The sequence below is a fragment of the Brienomyrus brachyistius genome, chromosome 19, assembly GCF_023856365.1.
Source record: "Brienomyrus brachyistius isolate T26 chromosome 19, BBRACH_0.4, whole genome shotgun sequence".
Taxonomy (NCBI): domain Eukaryota; kingdom Metazoa; phylum Chordata; class Actinopteri; order Osteoglossiformes; family Mormyridae; genus Brienomyrus; species Brienomyrus brachyistius.
In genome coordinates this window covers 14,373,569-14,391,173 of record NC_064551.1, presented here as the reverse complement: position 1 = coordinate 14,391,173, position 17,605 = coordinate 14,373,569, and the positions used below count along the sequence as shown (strand labels likewise).

Here is a 17,605-nt window from a genome sequence, read left to right as displayed (position 1 = left end):
TAACTGAAGCCATTATGTCCACTGCCGAGCTCCCTCTCCCCGCCCCCAACTGCTGAACCCACCGCCACCCTTTTTAAAAACGCTGCTCTGAGGTCGCCCACACTGGACATATTCTCAACCCAGTTACTATGAGGCACTGCAATTTGCGTGGATGTGGATGTCCCCCATCCCCCGACCAGTCGCCCACCCCCGATTGTCCTACCGTCTCCTGGAGGTTCGCGGATGAAAACAAGCCGCCCATAATCACGGCTGTAATGGAAAGTCACCTTGTCGCAGCCCTTTTATCTTTCGACCGCCTGAGCCTGCCTCTCGCTTTATTACCCTCTGTATTCCACACGAGGCCATTAATATTCATTTGTTGCTTGTGAAGCCTGCCCCTCTCTCTCTGTCTGCTGTCAAATGGCAGCCCTGATAACCGAGGTATCGCCGGGGCCTCGTTTCTGTCGGCCCTACAGAGATAAATAAACATTTGAAACTAGGGTGTTTTTTTTCCCTCCATTTTTTGGACGCGTCTTGAATGAGACGGCCACATTACATCAGACTTTGAACAGACATATTTGCGGGGACTTTGTATTAGGCTCCAAAAGAAGAAATGTTACCGACTCGTGCACAGGGGGTTTTTGGACAGCGTGTGGAAATGGCGCCACTAAATTATATGTAAGCTTCTGACAGTGAAGCTTCTGACTAGAAATGACCAGCGGCTCATGATTACTAGCCAGCCTTGAGCCTGCACTCTTAATTCTACAGCACAAATGCATACATTTACTTTGAAATCACTGATGGAACCCAGTGTTATACAAAAAGTACAAAATCAAACATTTGCTATCTTTAACCTTTTCTCACACTATGTCCAAGATTTTTCTTTGTGTATAAAATCCACTTCTTAACTAGCTTGTCCCTTGCGAGGTAAATGTTGTATCTACTGCCTGTGCATGTTCATCCATCTTGGTTTAATAGGAACGAAACACAGAACCCCAGAAGAGTGAGAATCCACAGAATGTTAATATTCCATTGACCATACAGTTTAAGGGTGATGTCCATCGGTTCAGAATTGTGTACTAGATTGGCACCCAGCTTGGTGGCCTACAGATCCATACCCAGACAATGACCTATTTGTGCCCCATGTGGCCCTGTGAATTATTTCATTGGTTTGCTTTTCCCGCCATTTTGCTGAGTCACTGCCAGCTGCTGAGCAGATCCGTGCGCACAGATGGCCTGGCGTGGCCCCTCTTTCCAACTGATCCGTTTGGATCAACCCTGCAGGAAAGATAGGGCCTGGCACCGGACTGGAATGAAGATCCGGACCTGCCATGGAAAACATCTGGCACGGTTCTGAACATGGTTGCAGAAAGTTGGCACATTCAAAGGCTAGCTGTTCAGCGGGTAGCCAGAATTGAACAAAGAAACATGCATAAATGACATACATTAAGAGCTCAATAAGGCTGACGTCTGCGTTTGAGAATGTACTGAGCTGCATTACATCATCACCGCAGGCCCCGTCCAAACAAAAATAGGAGTGTGAGCAAAGTGCTGACCACAAGCAGAGGTGATAGCCACCATCCAAGTGTGCTGCATAGATGATAGGTACACAGTAATTCCTGCTGCAAACCAAGGAAGATGTAGGTAAGCTAGCTGGCATTGTTACATTGGTCATAGAGTTGTACTCCCCCTAATAGGGATAGATTGTAGCCCCCCATACTTTGTCCAGGTTAGCAACTTTGAGGTTGGATATGGCGCGTTTCCATTGGCATACAGGAAGCGAGCCTTACCCCAAAGATACACTAGTCTCAACATGGTTCCAGCTCGCTTCGGTTTTCCACTGCAGAAGGGTCGGCTCGGTAAAGGCGTTGGCAAGTTTGAAGAGTGACAGTGGTGTAAAACCCAAGAGATGCATATACACTGCCACACAGTGTTCATCACGATTTACTGTGTGTGAGTATCATTTTTACTGTTTGCTAATTTCCGCTAGCATGTCTGTCCGAATTGCTGTTTTAGCATTCAACTTCTATCCCCACCAAACATTCGCTTATATAATTTCGCATTACGAATCCATTCCGTTCAGCTGTTCTATAGTACCTTTTCAAGTAGGAAATGTTCAAATTCTAAGTTATTCGGAATACATTACTTAATTACTTTATTAGTGCATTACTAGTAATAATAAATAGATATTCCACGCGCAGAACTCCGGCGTCTCCGTGCATTTCAACCTATCAGATGGTGGTGACACAACCAGCTCGATTTGGTCACGCCTTTGGCCCTTGCTAGTAAATCAGTCATGTCAGTGCAGATACGGCTCAGGGCCAGCTTGGATACAGCTTGTGTATTTTCAGTGAAACAGCGCCAGTTCTTGGTACGGCTCGAGTCCGGCTTGGTTCTTGGTGACAGTAGAAAAGCGCCAATAGATTTTGCTGGGAAAACCATACATGCATTTGGCTTTCTGGTGCTCTAAGACACTGGGCCCTGTAAATAAAAATGAAACAGGATAGTTATCATGGAAGTAATTGGCAAGGTTTGTTTTAGCATACAGATGAAAGTACGTGATGTTTGGTGGTATTTCTATGGTGGTAGAGAAATCCTGCTTGGCAGCGTCATTGAGTATCATTAAAATTTCCCTGACATACCACGGGGCGAAGAGTTATGCCAAATACGCAGCAAAAAAAATACATGCATTAGATTCAGATTTGCGTTTGTGTGAAAGGCAAGTTGCAGGAAAAAAGGAAAAAGCAAAAGAAACAGTGATTATATGAACTGACCTTCCATTTAATCTGTGTGACATTCAGAGGGATACGGCTGTTATATTTAAGAGGATTATAATCATATTTGTCTCTTACAAATAGTGCTGTCAGATTGTGTAGACATTTTTATCTAATGCATTTATACAGAAATGCAGTGCATTCGTTTACACGTTTTATTTTGTCTATAAACAACAGGTTCAGTCTCTGCTAATCAATCGAGAAAATGTTAACTGCATATGTTGGAACTAAAAGCCTGCGTGTTAATCAAATATGCTTACACTTATCCAAGCATGATTATTTTATATATGTATGTGTGTGTATGAATGTATGTATGTATTAACAATTTTAATTGCTGCAAGCTATAATTAGCCAAATTATTTTGAACAGGCTTTACTCTTCTTGCCATAAACGTCAACATCATATTGTATCAATGATTATGTTATTATTATTATTATTATTATTATTATTATTACACAAACCACAGCATAATCTGCCAGTTAAATTAAAATGTCTATGTTGGTGGAGGCTGGGTGGGAGTGGGGGCATTTCCTACTTAGGACGTGTAAAACACGGCACGCACACCTTCACACACGCAGCACAGCACGCACCAAGATAAGCTCGCCATAACAGGGGGCTTCCAGCTTTCGCTCTGAGCAGATGCGCGCCTCCGCAAAGGGCTCTGGGTAATTCTCAGTTTCCCGCCGTTCAGTCGGCTTTGTGCTGCGCGCTGATACGTCGCTATTTAATTTGGGAGCGGGCCTGCACGGCGTGATAACACCTTGATGAATTTCGACTTTCAGCCGTCACCGGTTTTCCCCCCCCTCTTGCGCTCATAGAAAATCTCCGTACTTATCCAGCCCTGAACTCATTTGCATATACACATTCAGGGAGAAACAATTTGCGGACTGATTCAAGCTGACCGTTTTCGACGTGCCGTTTTTTTTTTTTGTTCGTGTTACAGCTTGTAATGTGGCGAGTTGATGAATTTAATTACATGCACGTGTTGTGTGTGGTTAAAAATCATATGTGTGCTATAATATTGAAACAACCACTCTGGGAATCATTGCAGAATTAAGATGCCTCGATCTGAAAGGCATTTAATCAGTGCCTGTTACAACCTTATTATTGTCATCTGTCTTCCCCTGCTATGTTTTATCTTCTGTTTTATTCCTGCATTTAAGGGGCCATTTGAAACTTTATTTATCCTTACTTACAATACTGTAACCTGTGTCTGACCCCTTGGTGACAAATATGCATTAGGGCTTTTGCTTACACTGGGTATGGATTTAGAAATGAGCTGAAATTACATAATGGGTTTTGGCCCGTCAGTTAAAGGCAGAATAGACAATCTGACATTTCGCGTGATATTTGAGGACTCCAGATGACAACAGCCCAGCGAGGGCAAATTGCAAAGTAGCCGTTTCTGTCAGTGGGAACGGCTGCTTCTGTCAGGTATCAGGAAATGGCCGAGGGGCATTTGGATGTAGATTGTGACGAATGTGTCAGGCGAGCATTTGAGGCATCAGCATCAACAATACTAATAAGCTAACCAGCAATAATCACCGTCATTTAATCAGGACGCGGACTTGTGGCCGGCCAAAGTTAACCAGGTTATCTTATACCCAATCTCGCGTCTGGCAGACATGCCTAAATGTGGTAGGAAAGTCTCACTGCATGCCAAAGGGCAGATCTGCACATGTGATGTCAGGCATGCATGGTGGAGAGTGCTCAACAGCAATGCTACCCACCAGAGCACGAATTAGCATTTTTTTCATTCTCTTCAGGATTAAGTAGATCATGGAGCTGCTGGCTAGTAGTAGTTGGTACACGGTTTAAGCTTTTCATTTGAATCAATAGGTGGAGAATCTGTTCCCATGTTTAGATTGCAAACTAGCTTCTGATCCAAAAAAAATATGCTTGATAGAAAGTACAACAAATGGGAGTAACAGATATAGATGACAGAGAATGAAAATGATACTGTCGTCATTGATTTACATTGATTTATTGTGATGTGTGGCATCTACTAATCTCGTATAAGTTGATCTGATTCTAATTATATAGGAATTGATAATATGTGCATTCATCTATATCATACAGCCAGTGCAATGGAATACTAGCACACATGCAGTATTTTTCCTTCTTTATCTTGTGTTAAAATTAAATCAGATTTGTGAAGTGTCTGAAAAGCCCCTCAGGATGCGTTATCCTGGAGCCCGATTCATTCGCATCATAAGACCTTTTCATCTTGCTCATGTTAATAGTACAGCATGGGTGATGACACAACGCATTGGGTACCTTCCACAGAGCTGCTCTGCAAAGGCGTAGTTGGTATTGACCCCCCCCGCAGAATGTAGATGTAGGAGGGCCAGCGTGATACGTGTAGTCATGCATTCAATATGTTCTCCTTGCCGTATCTTTAGAACTGTTCCTCTGCCAAGTCTGGGACGAGCCTCCCTCACTGCTTACAACCTCGTGCAGACGTCATGGAATTTGGGCTGCATGGCCATCTACTAGCTTGTTTTCTATCAGACTGTGCTCTCTGGCCATTTGACTCTTCCCATGATCATGAAACGAATGAGCAACTCAAGAGGTCAAACAGATTTTTTTTTCTCATGTACACCCAGCTGCAGTTTCTGGAGACATACTTCACTACGAAACTTTACACTACGATTATGTGTAATCTGTGCAGGAAAATCTATCTATAAGACAGCCACTGTTGTAAACATAATTGCCGGTCCTCAGTTACAGTAATGCTGTAGGGCAACTATCAAATTCAGTGAGTTTCACTTAGATTTTTAGATGTTTTATGGGATGTCAGTCTTATTCACAAAAAGGCTCCTGCACTTTGATGCTACATTCCTATTGACCTTAACACAGATTTTGTAACCCACTTTTGCTATTAGAATTTCAGTATATTCTTCCTGGAAAAATCCAAATGAAAATTGCCTTTCGATTCTTAGCCTCTGGATCGGCTACCGATTTTGTTTAATTACGTCAAAGATCATACCTCCTGTCCTTGTTACTTAGCATCAACACGAGGGACATTCAGTGCACCTCCAGTTGTAAATTATCCATCTGTGGCCACATGATGGACTGGTGCGGTTACTAGGCATTATCTTAACCAATGTTGTAATCAGTAACATTGATGTGGCGATATGTTGTAACAGGTGGTTTATAAAAACAACGACATCCGGTTGGAGCTTTCACGGCTAGCCAGGATCGCTGACCCCAAGATGAAGATCCAGGGCGATGTGGTCTTCAAGTGTGAGAGCGTGGCCACGCTGGATCCCATCTCCTTTGAGACCCCCGAGGCGTACATCAGTCTCCCCAAATGGAACACCAAACGCATGGGATCCATTTCCTTTGACTTCCGCACCACAGAGCCCAATGGGCTGATCCTCTTCACACATGGGAGGCCCCAGGACAGGAAGGAGGCCCGCAGCCAGAAGAACACCAAGGTGGACTTCTTCGCTGTGGAGCTCCTGGATGCCAACCTCTACCTGCTACTGGATATGGGCTCTGGCACCATAAAGGTTAAGGCTACAGATAAAAAGGTGAACAATGGAACCTGGCACCATGTGGACATACAGCGGGATGGAAGATCAGGTGAGTTTTCTGAGGGCTTCCCGTTGCCGTACTTCTTGTAGTACTTGCTGTGGTAAGAGAGGGTTGCTTTACATGTTGATTTGTTTTGTGTTCACTACCTCTTGCTGTGGAATGGCTAAAGAAGCTCTCTCAGATGCTAATGTCAGGCCGTAAGATCAAAAGTGCACCGCCTAATCTAAATGTTAATGGTTATGGGCTGCCGTGGCTGTGATCTGTAGGGTTAAGGTCGAGGCAATCGTAGGAGGGTGGGAGTGGAGTTCGATGTGTCAGACTGAGGGTGTTTAGGGTGCTTTAAAGCAAGAGGATAAAGCCTTATAATTTAGTGATGGATGTCATGGAACTGGGTTTGCCTGCGATTACTTTGCGGCTTTGAGCACAAACAAGTTTGGCCTTAAAACAGAAATATGAGGGACTTAAAAAGTGGCGACTCCCACTGAAGCAGCCTCATTTTCTGAAGGATTACTTAAGGGGGAATGGCTACAGAGTCCATCTGTAGCCGCTGACATCCCACTGGAATCACCATAATAGAGTTACCGACTAATACTCTTTTATTTTATGTGCTGTTATGCTCTGTATTTTATCAGATCAGAGCAGGCAATTTGCTCCATTGTCAAGCTATCCCAGTTAGATTAATAACCACACCACAGTTATGAAAACTTGCAGCAAACTTGGTCAAATAAAAACAATAAGAAATATTTTCTGAAGATGACAATATAGCAGAACCACCAGGGGGTTCATCTGGTAATGTTAAACAGTTATTACAATTAATGCTCTACACAACCGTTGGTAAATATACTGTAGTTTTGATCCCTTTTTTATATGGAATCTGGTTTGTTAGACAGACAGCCAGGCAACTAGGTTCATAAATCTATGGGGTTTTTTGAGTAAGAGAGAAGTATGTACTGTTATATAAATGATACATTATATCCTCAGTATCACAAAATGGTGAACTGTGAAAAATTTAAGGAGAGGAAATATTCATAAAAACAAAAATGAAATCAGCTCCCCTGTCCTGGCACTCTGAATTACCCTCACATCGACAGTAGAGGGAAACAGGGCTCTCTGTGCACCGCAGTACGCCTTTATGACTGGAGGAATGCAGAGCTCCACTCCGCATTTGCAACTTCACTGGAAATGAGCCCTGGCAGTGTAAGAAAACCCAGGTGGTTTGCACGTTTGCTGTGAGCAGTGCACCAGCCACTGGAGAACCATAACTCCAAAAACACAGTGAGTCACTCTGCAGGAAAAAGCCGATGTTTGTCCCCTTAGACCTCCCTTCACCTCGGTCAGTCCCTCTGTATCAGTCGGCCCCTGTGGCAGCTTATTAACACTCTCCCGGCAGTCCCACCAGTCTATAACGCCCCAGATCCTCCAGGACGCCGGTAGCTCCACATCTCCTGATCCCTTGGAACCCCACCCCGGTCATTAGGGTTGAATTACCAGGGGAGACATGATGCAGACAGGGGAAAGTCGCTGTGCGCCGTGCAGGGTTATGGGTCCCAGGCTGTGCTTGCGTAGGCTGTGCTGGTTTTTAGCATAGCAGATCAGGGAGGCTAATGATGCACTGATTAAATCCATCACTGGCCTCGCTGGTTCAAGGCTCAGTGCTGCACCTCAAGTGCCCCAGCTTTTTAATTTATTATAATAAAACTGATAAATATGAAAATATAATAACGGGTAATAAAATATGTTAACTGCAATGGGTTGGCATCCCAGTCAGGGTGTACCCCAGCCTTGTCTCCCCAGGCCCCTCGTAACCCCCATTAAGGTAAATGGTTATGAAGTGGGTGGATGGAAACTGCAATAATCAGATGACTACTGCGGGGGCTTTGTAAGTAGGGTTGTCTCACACCTCCAGGACTGTGGTTTTGATTACTGACCTGGCTGTAGTTGTGTGTGTGTAGCTGTTATTTACAGTCTATTTGGTTCATGGTGTGTTTGAATGTATGTGCCCTGTGATGGACTGGCACCTTGTCCAGGGTATCCCATGCCCTGTGATGGACTGGCACCTTGTCCAGGGTATCCCATGCCCTGTGATGGACTGACACCTTGTCCAGGGTATCCCATGCCCTGTGATGGACTGGCACCTTGTCCAGGGTATCCCATGCCCTGTGATGGACTGGCACCTTGTCCAGGGTATCCCATGCCCTGTGATGGACTGGCACCTTGTCCAGGGTATCCCATGCCCTGTGATGGACTGACACCTTGTCCAGGGTATCCCATGCCCTGTGATGGACTGACACCTTGTCCAGGGTATCCCATGCCCTGTGATGGACTGACACCTTGTCCAGGGTATCCCATGCCCTGTGATGGACTGGCACCTTGTCCAGGGTATCCCATGCCCTGTGATGGACTGACACCTTGTCCAGGGTATCCCATGCCCTGTGATGGACTGACACCTTGTCCAGGGTATCCCATGCCCTGTCCTTTTTGGGGAAGGTTCCAGACTCGCTGCAACCCTGCACCGGATAAGCGGTTATGAAGAATAAATGGATGTATGATGGGAATAAAAGAAGAATAAAGCCAAATGGCAAAGATTCTTATTTTACTGCCTGGAAGAATCTAGTTTTAAATTCCGAATCATTCCTTCAGCATATATATATATATATATATATATATATATATATATATATATATATATATATATATATATATATATATATAAGAGAACCCAAGTGAATAAATGTTGACAGTGACCTCTAGCCATGGACCTGTATTGATTCGTATCTGAAGCCCTGTCTCTCTGTCCACCCTCCCCAGGTACCATTTCTGTGAACAATCGGCGCACCCCCTTCACAGCCAGCGGGGAGAGTGAGATTCTTGACCTGGAGGGGGACATGTACCTCGGGGGGTTGCCTGAGAACCGGGCTGGCCTGGTGCTGCCCACCGAGCTGTGGACGGCCATGCTCAACTACGGCTACGTGGGCTGCATTCGGGACCTGTTCATCGACGGCCGCAGCAAAGACATCCGGCGCATCGCCGAGGCCCAGAACGCCGCCGGCATCAAGCCGTCCTGCGGCAAGATCAGTGGGAGGCAGTGCGACAGCCACCCCTGCAAGAACAACGGCGTGTGCCGGGAGGGTTGGAACCGCTTCGTCTGCGACTGCACCGGTACCGGCTTCTGGTCGCGGACCTGCGAGAGGGGTGAGTCTTCCAGCTGACATGTAGTGCGGGTGGAATGCGGGCCAGTTTCAGCCAGGGCATGCCGTGTCATCGTGGGTTACCTCAGTGGTACTGGGGTCACAGAGAACAAGCAGAGAAATTGCGATAGAATTCAGGTAATTGTTTTGTGTATTTCATGGAACTTGCCATTTCAATAGTAATTATGGGCTATAGGTTATTATTATGAGTATTATAACTATCACTATCATTTTTCTTAATGTATAAACCGAGTAACAGCTAATGTTTGACAGAGTGCCTAGCTTCCCACATGTCAGCACCTACTCTAGTCTATGTTGCCCTGAGAAAATACCTCAATATAACCTGCGAGGTGGGAGGTGGGATGAGCTGGGATGCGAAAGCGTAGCTTGGCCAAGCTCTCGAGGCATGTTGCTGTCAGCTGTATTGTGCTGTTGCCTGTTGATGGGCTGGGGGCTGTTTTATGTACACTGAGTTGGTAATCTGAGTCTAAAGAGGCGGCAGGTAATCTAGCAATCAATCAACAATGTAGGACAGATATTGTATACTGGGCGTAACTTCAGACTGCGGTACATCTGAATAGCGCTCCTTTCTTTGAAGGTGGCTTGGCTCTGTGTGTAGCCCTCTTAGTTCTGGTATACTGCAGGTCATTTGTTACATAATCCAGCGTGGAGTTGACTCACAGGGACTGAGGTTTCCTGAGGTTTCACAAATGGTTGTTCTCTGGGAGGTGCTCTCGGCATCCTATTTAATGCTCTCCCCGATAAACAGAGGCCACCATTTTGCTGCAACGTTGACCAGGGCCTTCCAGCAGGAGAAGCGGATGTTTCGTCGCGTTAACCTTGTCTTAATCACTGCGGAAAAAGGATCTGTCTCTGTACGATGGCATGGTGCATGCGTGTGAAATGCAGCTGGATTGCGGCGTAGCCAAGACTGTTCCGAGCCGTCCCTGTCGGGAGATAGATGCGGATTAACGCTTGGGCTGTTTTGGTGCTGCTGGTAGTCCCCTGCTGCTGCGGGGAGGGGGAGGGGGTGGACGGCATGACAAATCGGCCTAAAGCTAGGGAGCCCTCCCAGAGAGTCACTGTGACCCGTTATCGTTAATGCACCTTCATTTTCATGAGGAAGGAGGGACCTGCACGTGTCAGACATGGCAATCATCCAGAAGATAAATAAGCAGTAAAAAATGTAGAAGCGCAGCTGTAGGCTTCAGGACACTGTTGGTGAGAGAGGGTTCCAGAGTCTGCTTGTCTCAGTGGCTGGCTGTGTGCTTGTGTTCCTCTCCTCATGAATCTTCTTCACACTGTTGGTTCTGTTAGCCATCCGGCGGAAAGAGCTTTCGCTGGCTTACACTGTAGACCAAACTGTCCAGGTCAATTGGACCGGTGGGGCGTGGTGGCCCGCCTCTGCATGGATCCACTGGGCCCAGGTGTCGTGAAGCAGCCTTACGGCCCATAAGGCTGATCGATGTGCATGTACACAGTCGTGGGAGATGTGTTGTATCAGTCTTAGGGAATAAATGACTAAATAAATCAATAAAAAATCAGGCGGTCGGAGGCGCGCTGCTTTGTACATTCACTGACTGGGTACGATTAATTGAAAATGACTTCGGAGTTGTCTTCTGGCTTTGCAGGGTGGGGGTGGGGTGCTATCTGGCATACAAGGGACACTGAAGATGCTGAGCTGCAATAATGAGAAAGGAAGATGCGGTGCGGTACAGCGATTTGGCCTCCGGTTTGTTATGTTAAAGGAGCCTTATTTTTTTCTCCTTTTAGTTAGATGCAAACCTACGCAACTACTATGCAAATTTGTTTCCTTGACTTGTGCGTTAGAAGATCGCTGTTATTGAAAGTCTGCGACATGTTCGGACATTTCTGCCTGTCACACGTTCCTGAAACGTTGGAGTTGGAGGTGGATACGATGAGGTTATTACCCCACAGTGGAATCAAACAGGCATTAAGCTCTAAACACAATCACTTTATAGGACTGAGGTGACACCCCCAACTCTACTAAATAAACAGAGCTGTTTATGCACCAGGCTTTCAGGGGTTTCTGGTTTACTATGTTGTTAAACAACTACAGTAACTAGGTTCTGGGGCCAATGGTAGAACTGAAAATAACTTTTATGTTTTAAGAGATTTAGTATTACTGTTCAGAATTTCCCTTTATTTGCTTTTAATCGGGGCGGCATGGTGGTGCAGTGGTTAGCACTGTTGCCTCACACCTCTGGGACCCGGGTTTGAGTCTCCGCCTGGGTCACATGTGTGTGGAGTTTGCATGTTCTCCCCATGTCGTCATGGGGTGCCCAAAAACATGCTGAGGCTAATTGGAGTTGCTAAGTTGCCCGTAGGAATGCATGTGTGAGTGAATGGTGTGTGACCCCCATCCTGGGTTGTTCCCTGCCTCGTGCCCATTGCTTCTGCGATAGGCTCCGGACCCCCCGCGACCCAGTAGGATAAGCGGTTTGGAAAATGGATGGATGGATGGATGGATGCTTTTAATCGTTAGTAATTTGTAGTCTTACCTTGATTTTTTTTTTATTTTTCCCTTGAAATAAGGGGTAGAATAATATAGAGTTAGGATCAATATATGATATCAATAAAATATATGATATCTATTATATTTAGTAACAGTCTAGAAATTTCTTTGCCTGTTTTTCTGGGTGCTCTGACATGACCCATTTTTCAAACACATGTAGTCAAAAACCTCATACTGTATAGTTAAATGCCCCCAGAATGATGTATCACCCAGACCAGTGTCTGCCAAACATCTTCTTGAGTAACCCCTGGACATTCTATGTATTTGTTATGTTTCACCTCCAGTTACATGATTGAGGTATTTCTGGCGTCAGAAAGATTAGCGGATTAGTTAAATCAGATTGTTGAATTTCGGATAGCTGGGGGAGCTCAAGGAGACCTTTGGGGATCATTGAGCGCCAGTCTATGAAGGTGCGTTAGTCTTCACTGCGTAGCTTAGCCATTATTGAGCTTGTAAGAGCCTTCTTATTGGCTAATATGGATTTTTTTTCTACTTTATGGGCAACATTGACAGTTTGAGAACATGGCTGCTTGGGGATTCGGATCGCTAGCTGAAACACTCCAGTTAATCACTATTAATTCAGGCACTGTGAAGGTCACCTATTCTGGCCCATGGTACAGCTGGAGCAGGACCAGAGCACACCCTGCTGCTCAAGGGCCTCCCCCAGAGATGCATCCCATCCCCCACTCCCCTGGACACATGCACAAACGCATGCAGAGCAGCACCGCCCTCACTCCCTCCCCCAGGCAAATGCAGGGCTCTGGAAATTATGTACATGATTTTGCAAATGGTGGATGTAGTTCAGGGGATTGTAACGGTCCAACGAGGCTCTTGTGGGGAACGTTCAGCAGCTGAGGAAAATGCATGCAAATTAACGGGTGTGCTGGCACTCGTGCGCACGCACGTGCATACACGCGCATACACACTCATGTGCACCCACATTCTGCGGCACTAGGTAAATAAATCACATGGTGAGAATGTACCGTTGAGCTGCATGGATTGGACTAACTCATGTTCACTGTTGTTCCAACCAAAATAAAAGCATAAAATCAAATACAGATGATCTATTAGTCGGGTACTCAAACAGAGTTAGTTAATCCGTTTGTGTTTTCACAGTTCCTCAGTCTGTCTTGTTCCTGATTGCTTTTATATCCCCTGCCTCCAGTCCACATTTAAAGTATATTATTATTTATTTATTAGATTTTTTTTTTTTTTTTTTTTTTTGAGGGGGGGGGGTTAGCTATTTATATGGTTGGTTTTTTACCACTTCGAGCAATGAAATCCTTACTCATGAGGACAGTGATGCTCCTTAATACAAATCTTATGATCCGTTGTTTTGTAACTTATCTGTCTGAAAATTAATCAAAACCCACATTCACAACCACTAATTGATGTAATCGTGCCAGTTACTTCGATTTTCTTTAAATTCTATAAACACTATCAATATTTTCCTCAGTGTATGTTCATGTACTGTCCCCTTAAACACATACCTTCACGTGTGTTGTCACGAGACACCGCCCAGGAAGCAGCATGGAGGCAAACTCAAACACCGACTCGACTGAACAACTCGAGCAGCTTGTACCAAAGAAAAACTTAAATTACAATAATTCTTCATCTTTTTACTTGCCTCCTTCGTCTTGTGGTAACCCGTCTGCTTATGGCAGAGCCCCCTGAGGCTAATGCTGCATGCACAGAAATCATGACAGGAAGAAGAAAGCCATACCCTCATCACAGTTTGCTATAAGCTGCCAAAAATGAGCCAACGAGATGCAGTAGCAAAACTACAATAAGTTGCATTTTATGGATATTACTGTACTATAGTATGGCGTATTTGAATTATACACAGTTCAATAATTTACTGTGTGCAGTACTGTCGTTTAAAAGCGTTTGAAACAGCCGTACTCCATTTTGAAAAAGTCAATAAAATTTAGCAAATAGTGCTGCTGTCCATTTTATTACTTTATATTCATGTAAGAAATATGCAAATACAAAAAAATATATATATATGGTAAATTGCCTGAGACATAAAGGGGAAAAAAATGGTTATAATGATCATCCACTTATAGTGATCAATTTCACCCAGACAGACATAATCACTATAAATAGTTTCCACTGTAATTTATTTTGTTTGCAAGAAATCCAAACAATGTATTTTCTACTTTTTTTAGGGAACTTGCTTTTTACATTAAAACTAAAATGTGGCCTTTTTCATAAGACATTTTCAGTTCAAGTGATTTGTGCTTTGATTTCAGTTGTTTGAAATATTCAGTAAATAACCATAAATGGTTCATCTGTGTGTTTTTTTGTTATTTTAAAATCGTAAAGATAAGATATACAGTCTTTCATTAGAAAAAGTATTCCAGCATCAATAGTTGAGCATATTTACAGTACAAACCTTGTCAGAGTACTATGAGGGCAAAAAAACCTAAAATAATTGTTCATTAATCGTAATCGGGGTAAAATGTTCAGTTAATCATAATATTGATTTGAAGTCATATCACCCAGCCTTAGCTGGAGCCCACTGATACTACTGTATCTCCTGGTGCTCTAGCATTGAGTAAAATACCAAACATTCCCTCTTATAGATTATAAAGATTAGTAATGTGCACCTTTTTACTGCTGTGTTTGACACAGTGATTCATTGTACCGGTGATCTGCTCCATGGTAATGCTGCATTCACACATGAGTCCTTCATGCCAGACATTGCTTTCAGTCGGGTTTCAGCGTTGACTAGTGAATCTTGCTATTGCATTGTAAAACAGGGCCTACAAAGCATGAGCAGATATGAGCATCAGTCAGTCATTTTTACAAAGAGGAGGGCCTAAATATGCTGATAGATGTCTGACTGATAAATGGGGTGCCTCACCCAACCGTAGTGTCAAGCTTACAATTGGCTTGACATGAATGTAAAATGCGGAAGATGGTGATTAGAAGTGATCCAAAAGATGTTCTTATAAATCAATATGACACATTATCCAAAAATCTACGTATATAGCACTCTACCTGCTATGATAAGCATCTGCTGTGCTCCCTAATGCACATTTAAGGACAATTCAAACCAAGGGCATAACTTTGGGTTGAACATTGGGGGGGTTGAGGTCTCCACCCAGTTAAGGGGTTCAAGGAGGTAATATTGACTGGTCTTGATTGTTGGGGGGAGTTACAACCCCCCACCCCCCCTATAAATTACACCCATGCTTTAAAAAATACTGCAGTCTGTCTAGTACAGGGTTTCCATTGGGATTTCTGCTGATAGATTATATGTTCCTTTTAGCCCAGTCACTGCATATGTTATAAAATACAGTGGTATTTCCAGTGATTTGATGCAAATACATCGATTAAATTCATATAAAGAGGGAGCGAGAGATTATGATTGTGCAAAACGTACATGTAAAAACTAATCTAATCTACAGTCTAAAAGTACATCTTAAAACATGATGTTTATATACTGTATGCTGTTCCTCGATTTGTTCATTCAGTATTTAAATTGCTTTGTAAATAGTCGTAGCCGTTGGTTGAATTTACACTTATCTTTCATTTGCGACTCAGCCCTTTCACAGTGTTTAATGGTAACGGCGGTCAATGCGTCCGGGCGCGTTTGACACGGGTGTGGGGCGTCCTCACTTACAGTAGGGGCTTTGCGGTGTCACCGTAATTGGCCGCGCATCTGAGAAACTGGGAATTGTACTGTTCGCCTCGTTATTTTATGGTGTGCGCCAAATCGGAAAATAAATAAATAAATACTGAATCCGAATTTTAAGTAATTTGCTGTTTAAAATTTTCTGTACCGAACTGTTTTCCCGTTTGCGTAAAATTTTAATCCGTTCTTCTTTTGCAAATTAAACATCTGAATAATATATAGATGATTTATCAATTTATTAAACATTTAATAAACGTTATTTTTAAATATAAATCTGCATACAAGTTAGCACCGCAGATTAGCTGAAATTAATTTTTTAACTCATTGTCAGGAATTCGTCTAAGTGCACAGTTTGACCAAGTGGGCATTCACAGCAAATACGTGCTTATGTCCCACTTTCAGTCAGCTGTTTATCTTCAATGATATTTTTGAGTAGGTAAATATAAATCTGTGATAGTAACCTTTAAAATATCAAGCAGGAAACATAAGGCAATGTCATGCTGTTTGCCAGTGTATTTCGTCGAGTCGCTGTAGTGAATGAGCGAATGTTTCTGAGCCACGCAGAAAATTACATGATATAGGAACGCTAATGGATGCACCTGAGCCTGCCATTTGAAATGGGGCAATCAGCAGCCATCACACTTCTGCTCTGAAATTATGGTTTATTTTGTCTGTGCCTTAATTGGAGCATAAGGTGCAGTTTCCTCCTTAAAACTTATTTCATTTCCTGTTAATTTTATGAGTTCACCATGGTGCAGATTGAGTGGGCAGGCCGACTACTGATTGATCACCTGTGGTGATATTTTCCACTTGTAATTCATTCTGTTTGCCGGAATCGGAATGCAAATACAGAGATTCTTTAATCTTCTCTTCATCCGAGTCGACGATTGACGCTTTTGAGGTAAAAGTGTGCTTCCTGGGATGGGCTTCAGGCCCATGACCCTGTGGTGCACTTGGGTGTGAGAAATGTGTGTTACAAATGAAATGTATTTATTATATTTGGGGAGTGATTGGAGGATGGATGGATGAATAATTGCTTATAATAAATGGTGACCCTGGGGGTAGTGCTGTAGCCTCATCACCAGGGATTCTTGGTTGCTCTCCAGCTTTGTCTGTGTGGAGTTTGCATATTCTCACCGTGTTCCAGGAATTGCTACTTGGGTGCCCTGTGCTTCCTCAGACAAGCCTCAGCCTCCCTGCGGCAGTGTTTCTCGACCTGGTCCTTTGGGGACCCCCTGACAGTCCATGATCTTGCTCCCTCCCAGCTCCTAGCAGGGATCAAAAATGTGGAACTTCTGGCATGGAGCCGGGTGGGAGCAGAAATGTGGGCTGTAGGGGAGTCCCCAAGGACCAGGCTGGGAAACACTGGTGTAGATGATGGAGAGTTCTTGAAGTGGTGAACTTTTCTTTCTGTCGTGTGAACATTAGCTTGACTTTGTGACGTGGACCATGGCAGACAGATAAGGCGGAATCTAGCACTGGGGCATGCGCTACAGCCAGCTGCTGCTCCTTGCAACTGACCCTGCTGTAATCGGCTCGCAAACTGATAGCTGCAAGGTGTAACTTTCAGTGTCAACGAAGGTGTCTGCATGCCTTGACACATTGCGGTGTCGCGTGTTCGAGGACGAAGTGCTGTAAGGTGACTTAAGGGTTTCTTGTCTGAATCTTAATAGGTGTGATATTAAATCACATGATCAGGAAATGCGATACAGTGATTACTGAAGTGTATATAAAGCAAATGGATGGAACAAAAGCTCTAATAACTACATAAGTCTGCCCTATTCATCACTATGTGGTATCGGAATGAACTAATCAACGCTCTTTATTCTCTGGGGAGAGCTATGTCAATGTGTTTTAATTTCTGAGAAACCGATTTCTGGATGTTTGTTTTTTGTGCTTCTATGGTTATTGTAAATTTCCCTGGAGTTTTTGTGCATGAGTGATGCAA

The 17,605-nt window shown here is 43.9% G+C and overlaps 1 protein-coding gene across 1 annotated transcript in view; it reads left to right on the top strand.

Annotated features, from left to right (window-relative positions):
* LOC125714961 (neurexin-3a-like) overlaps positions 1-17,605 on the top strand; it is a 280,661-nt gene that overhangs the window by 72,062 nt on the left and 190,994 nt on the right. The window contains 2 exon segments of the mRNA XM_048986129.1: positions 5,903-6,341; positions 9,102-9,485. Of these exon segments, the coding sequence (XP_048842086.1) occupies positions 5,903-6,341; positions 9,102-9,485 (823 nt within the window).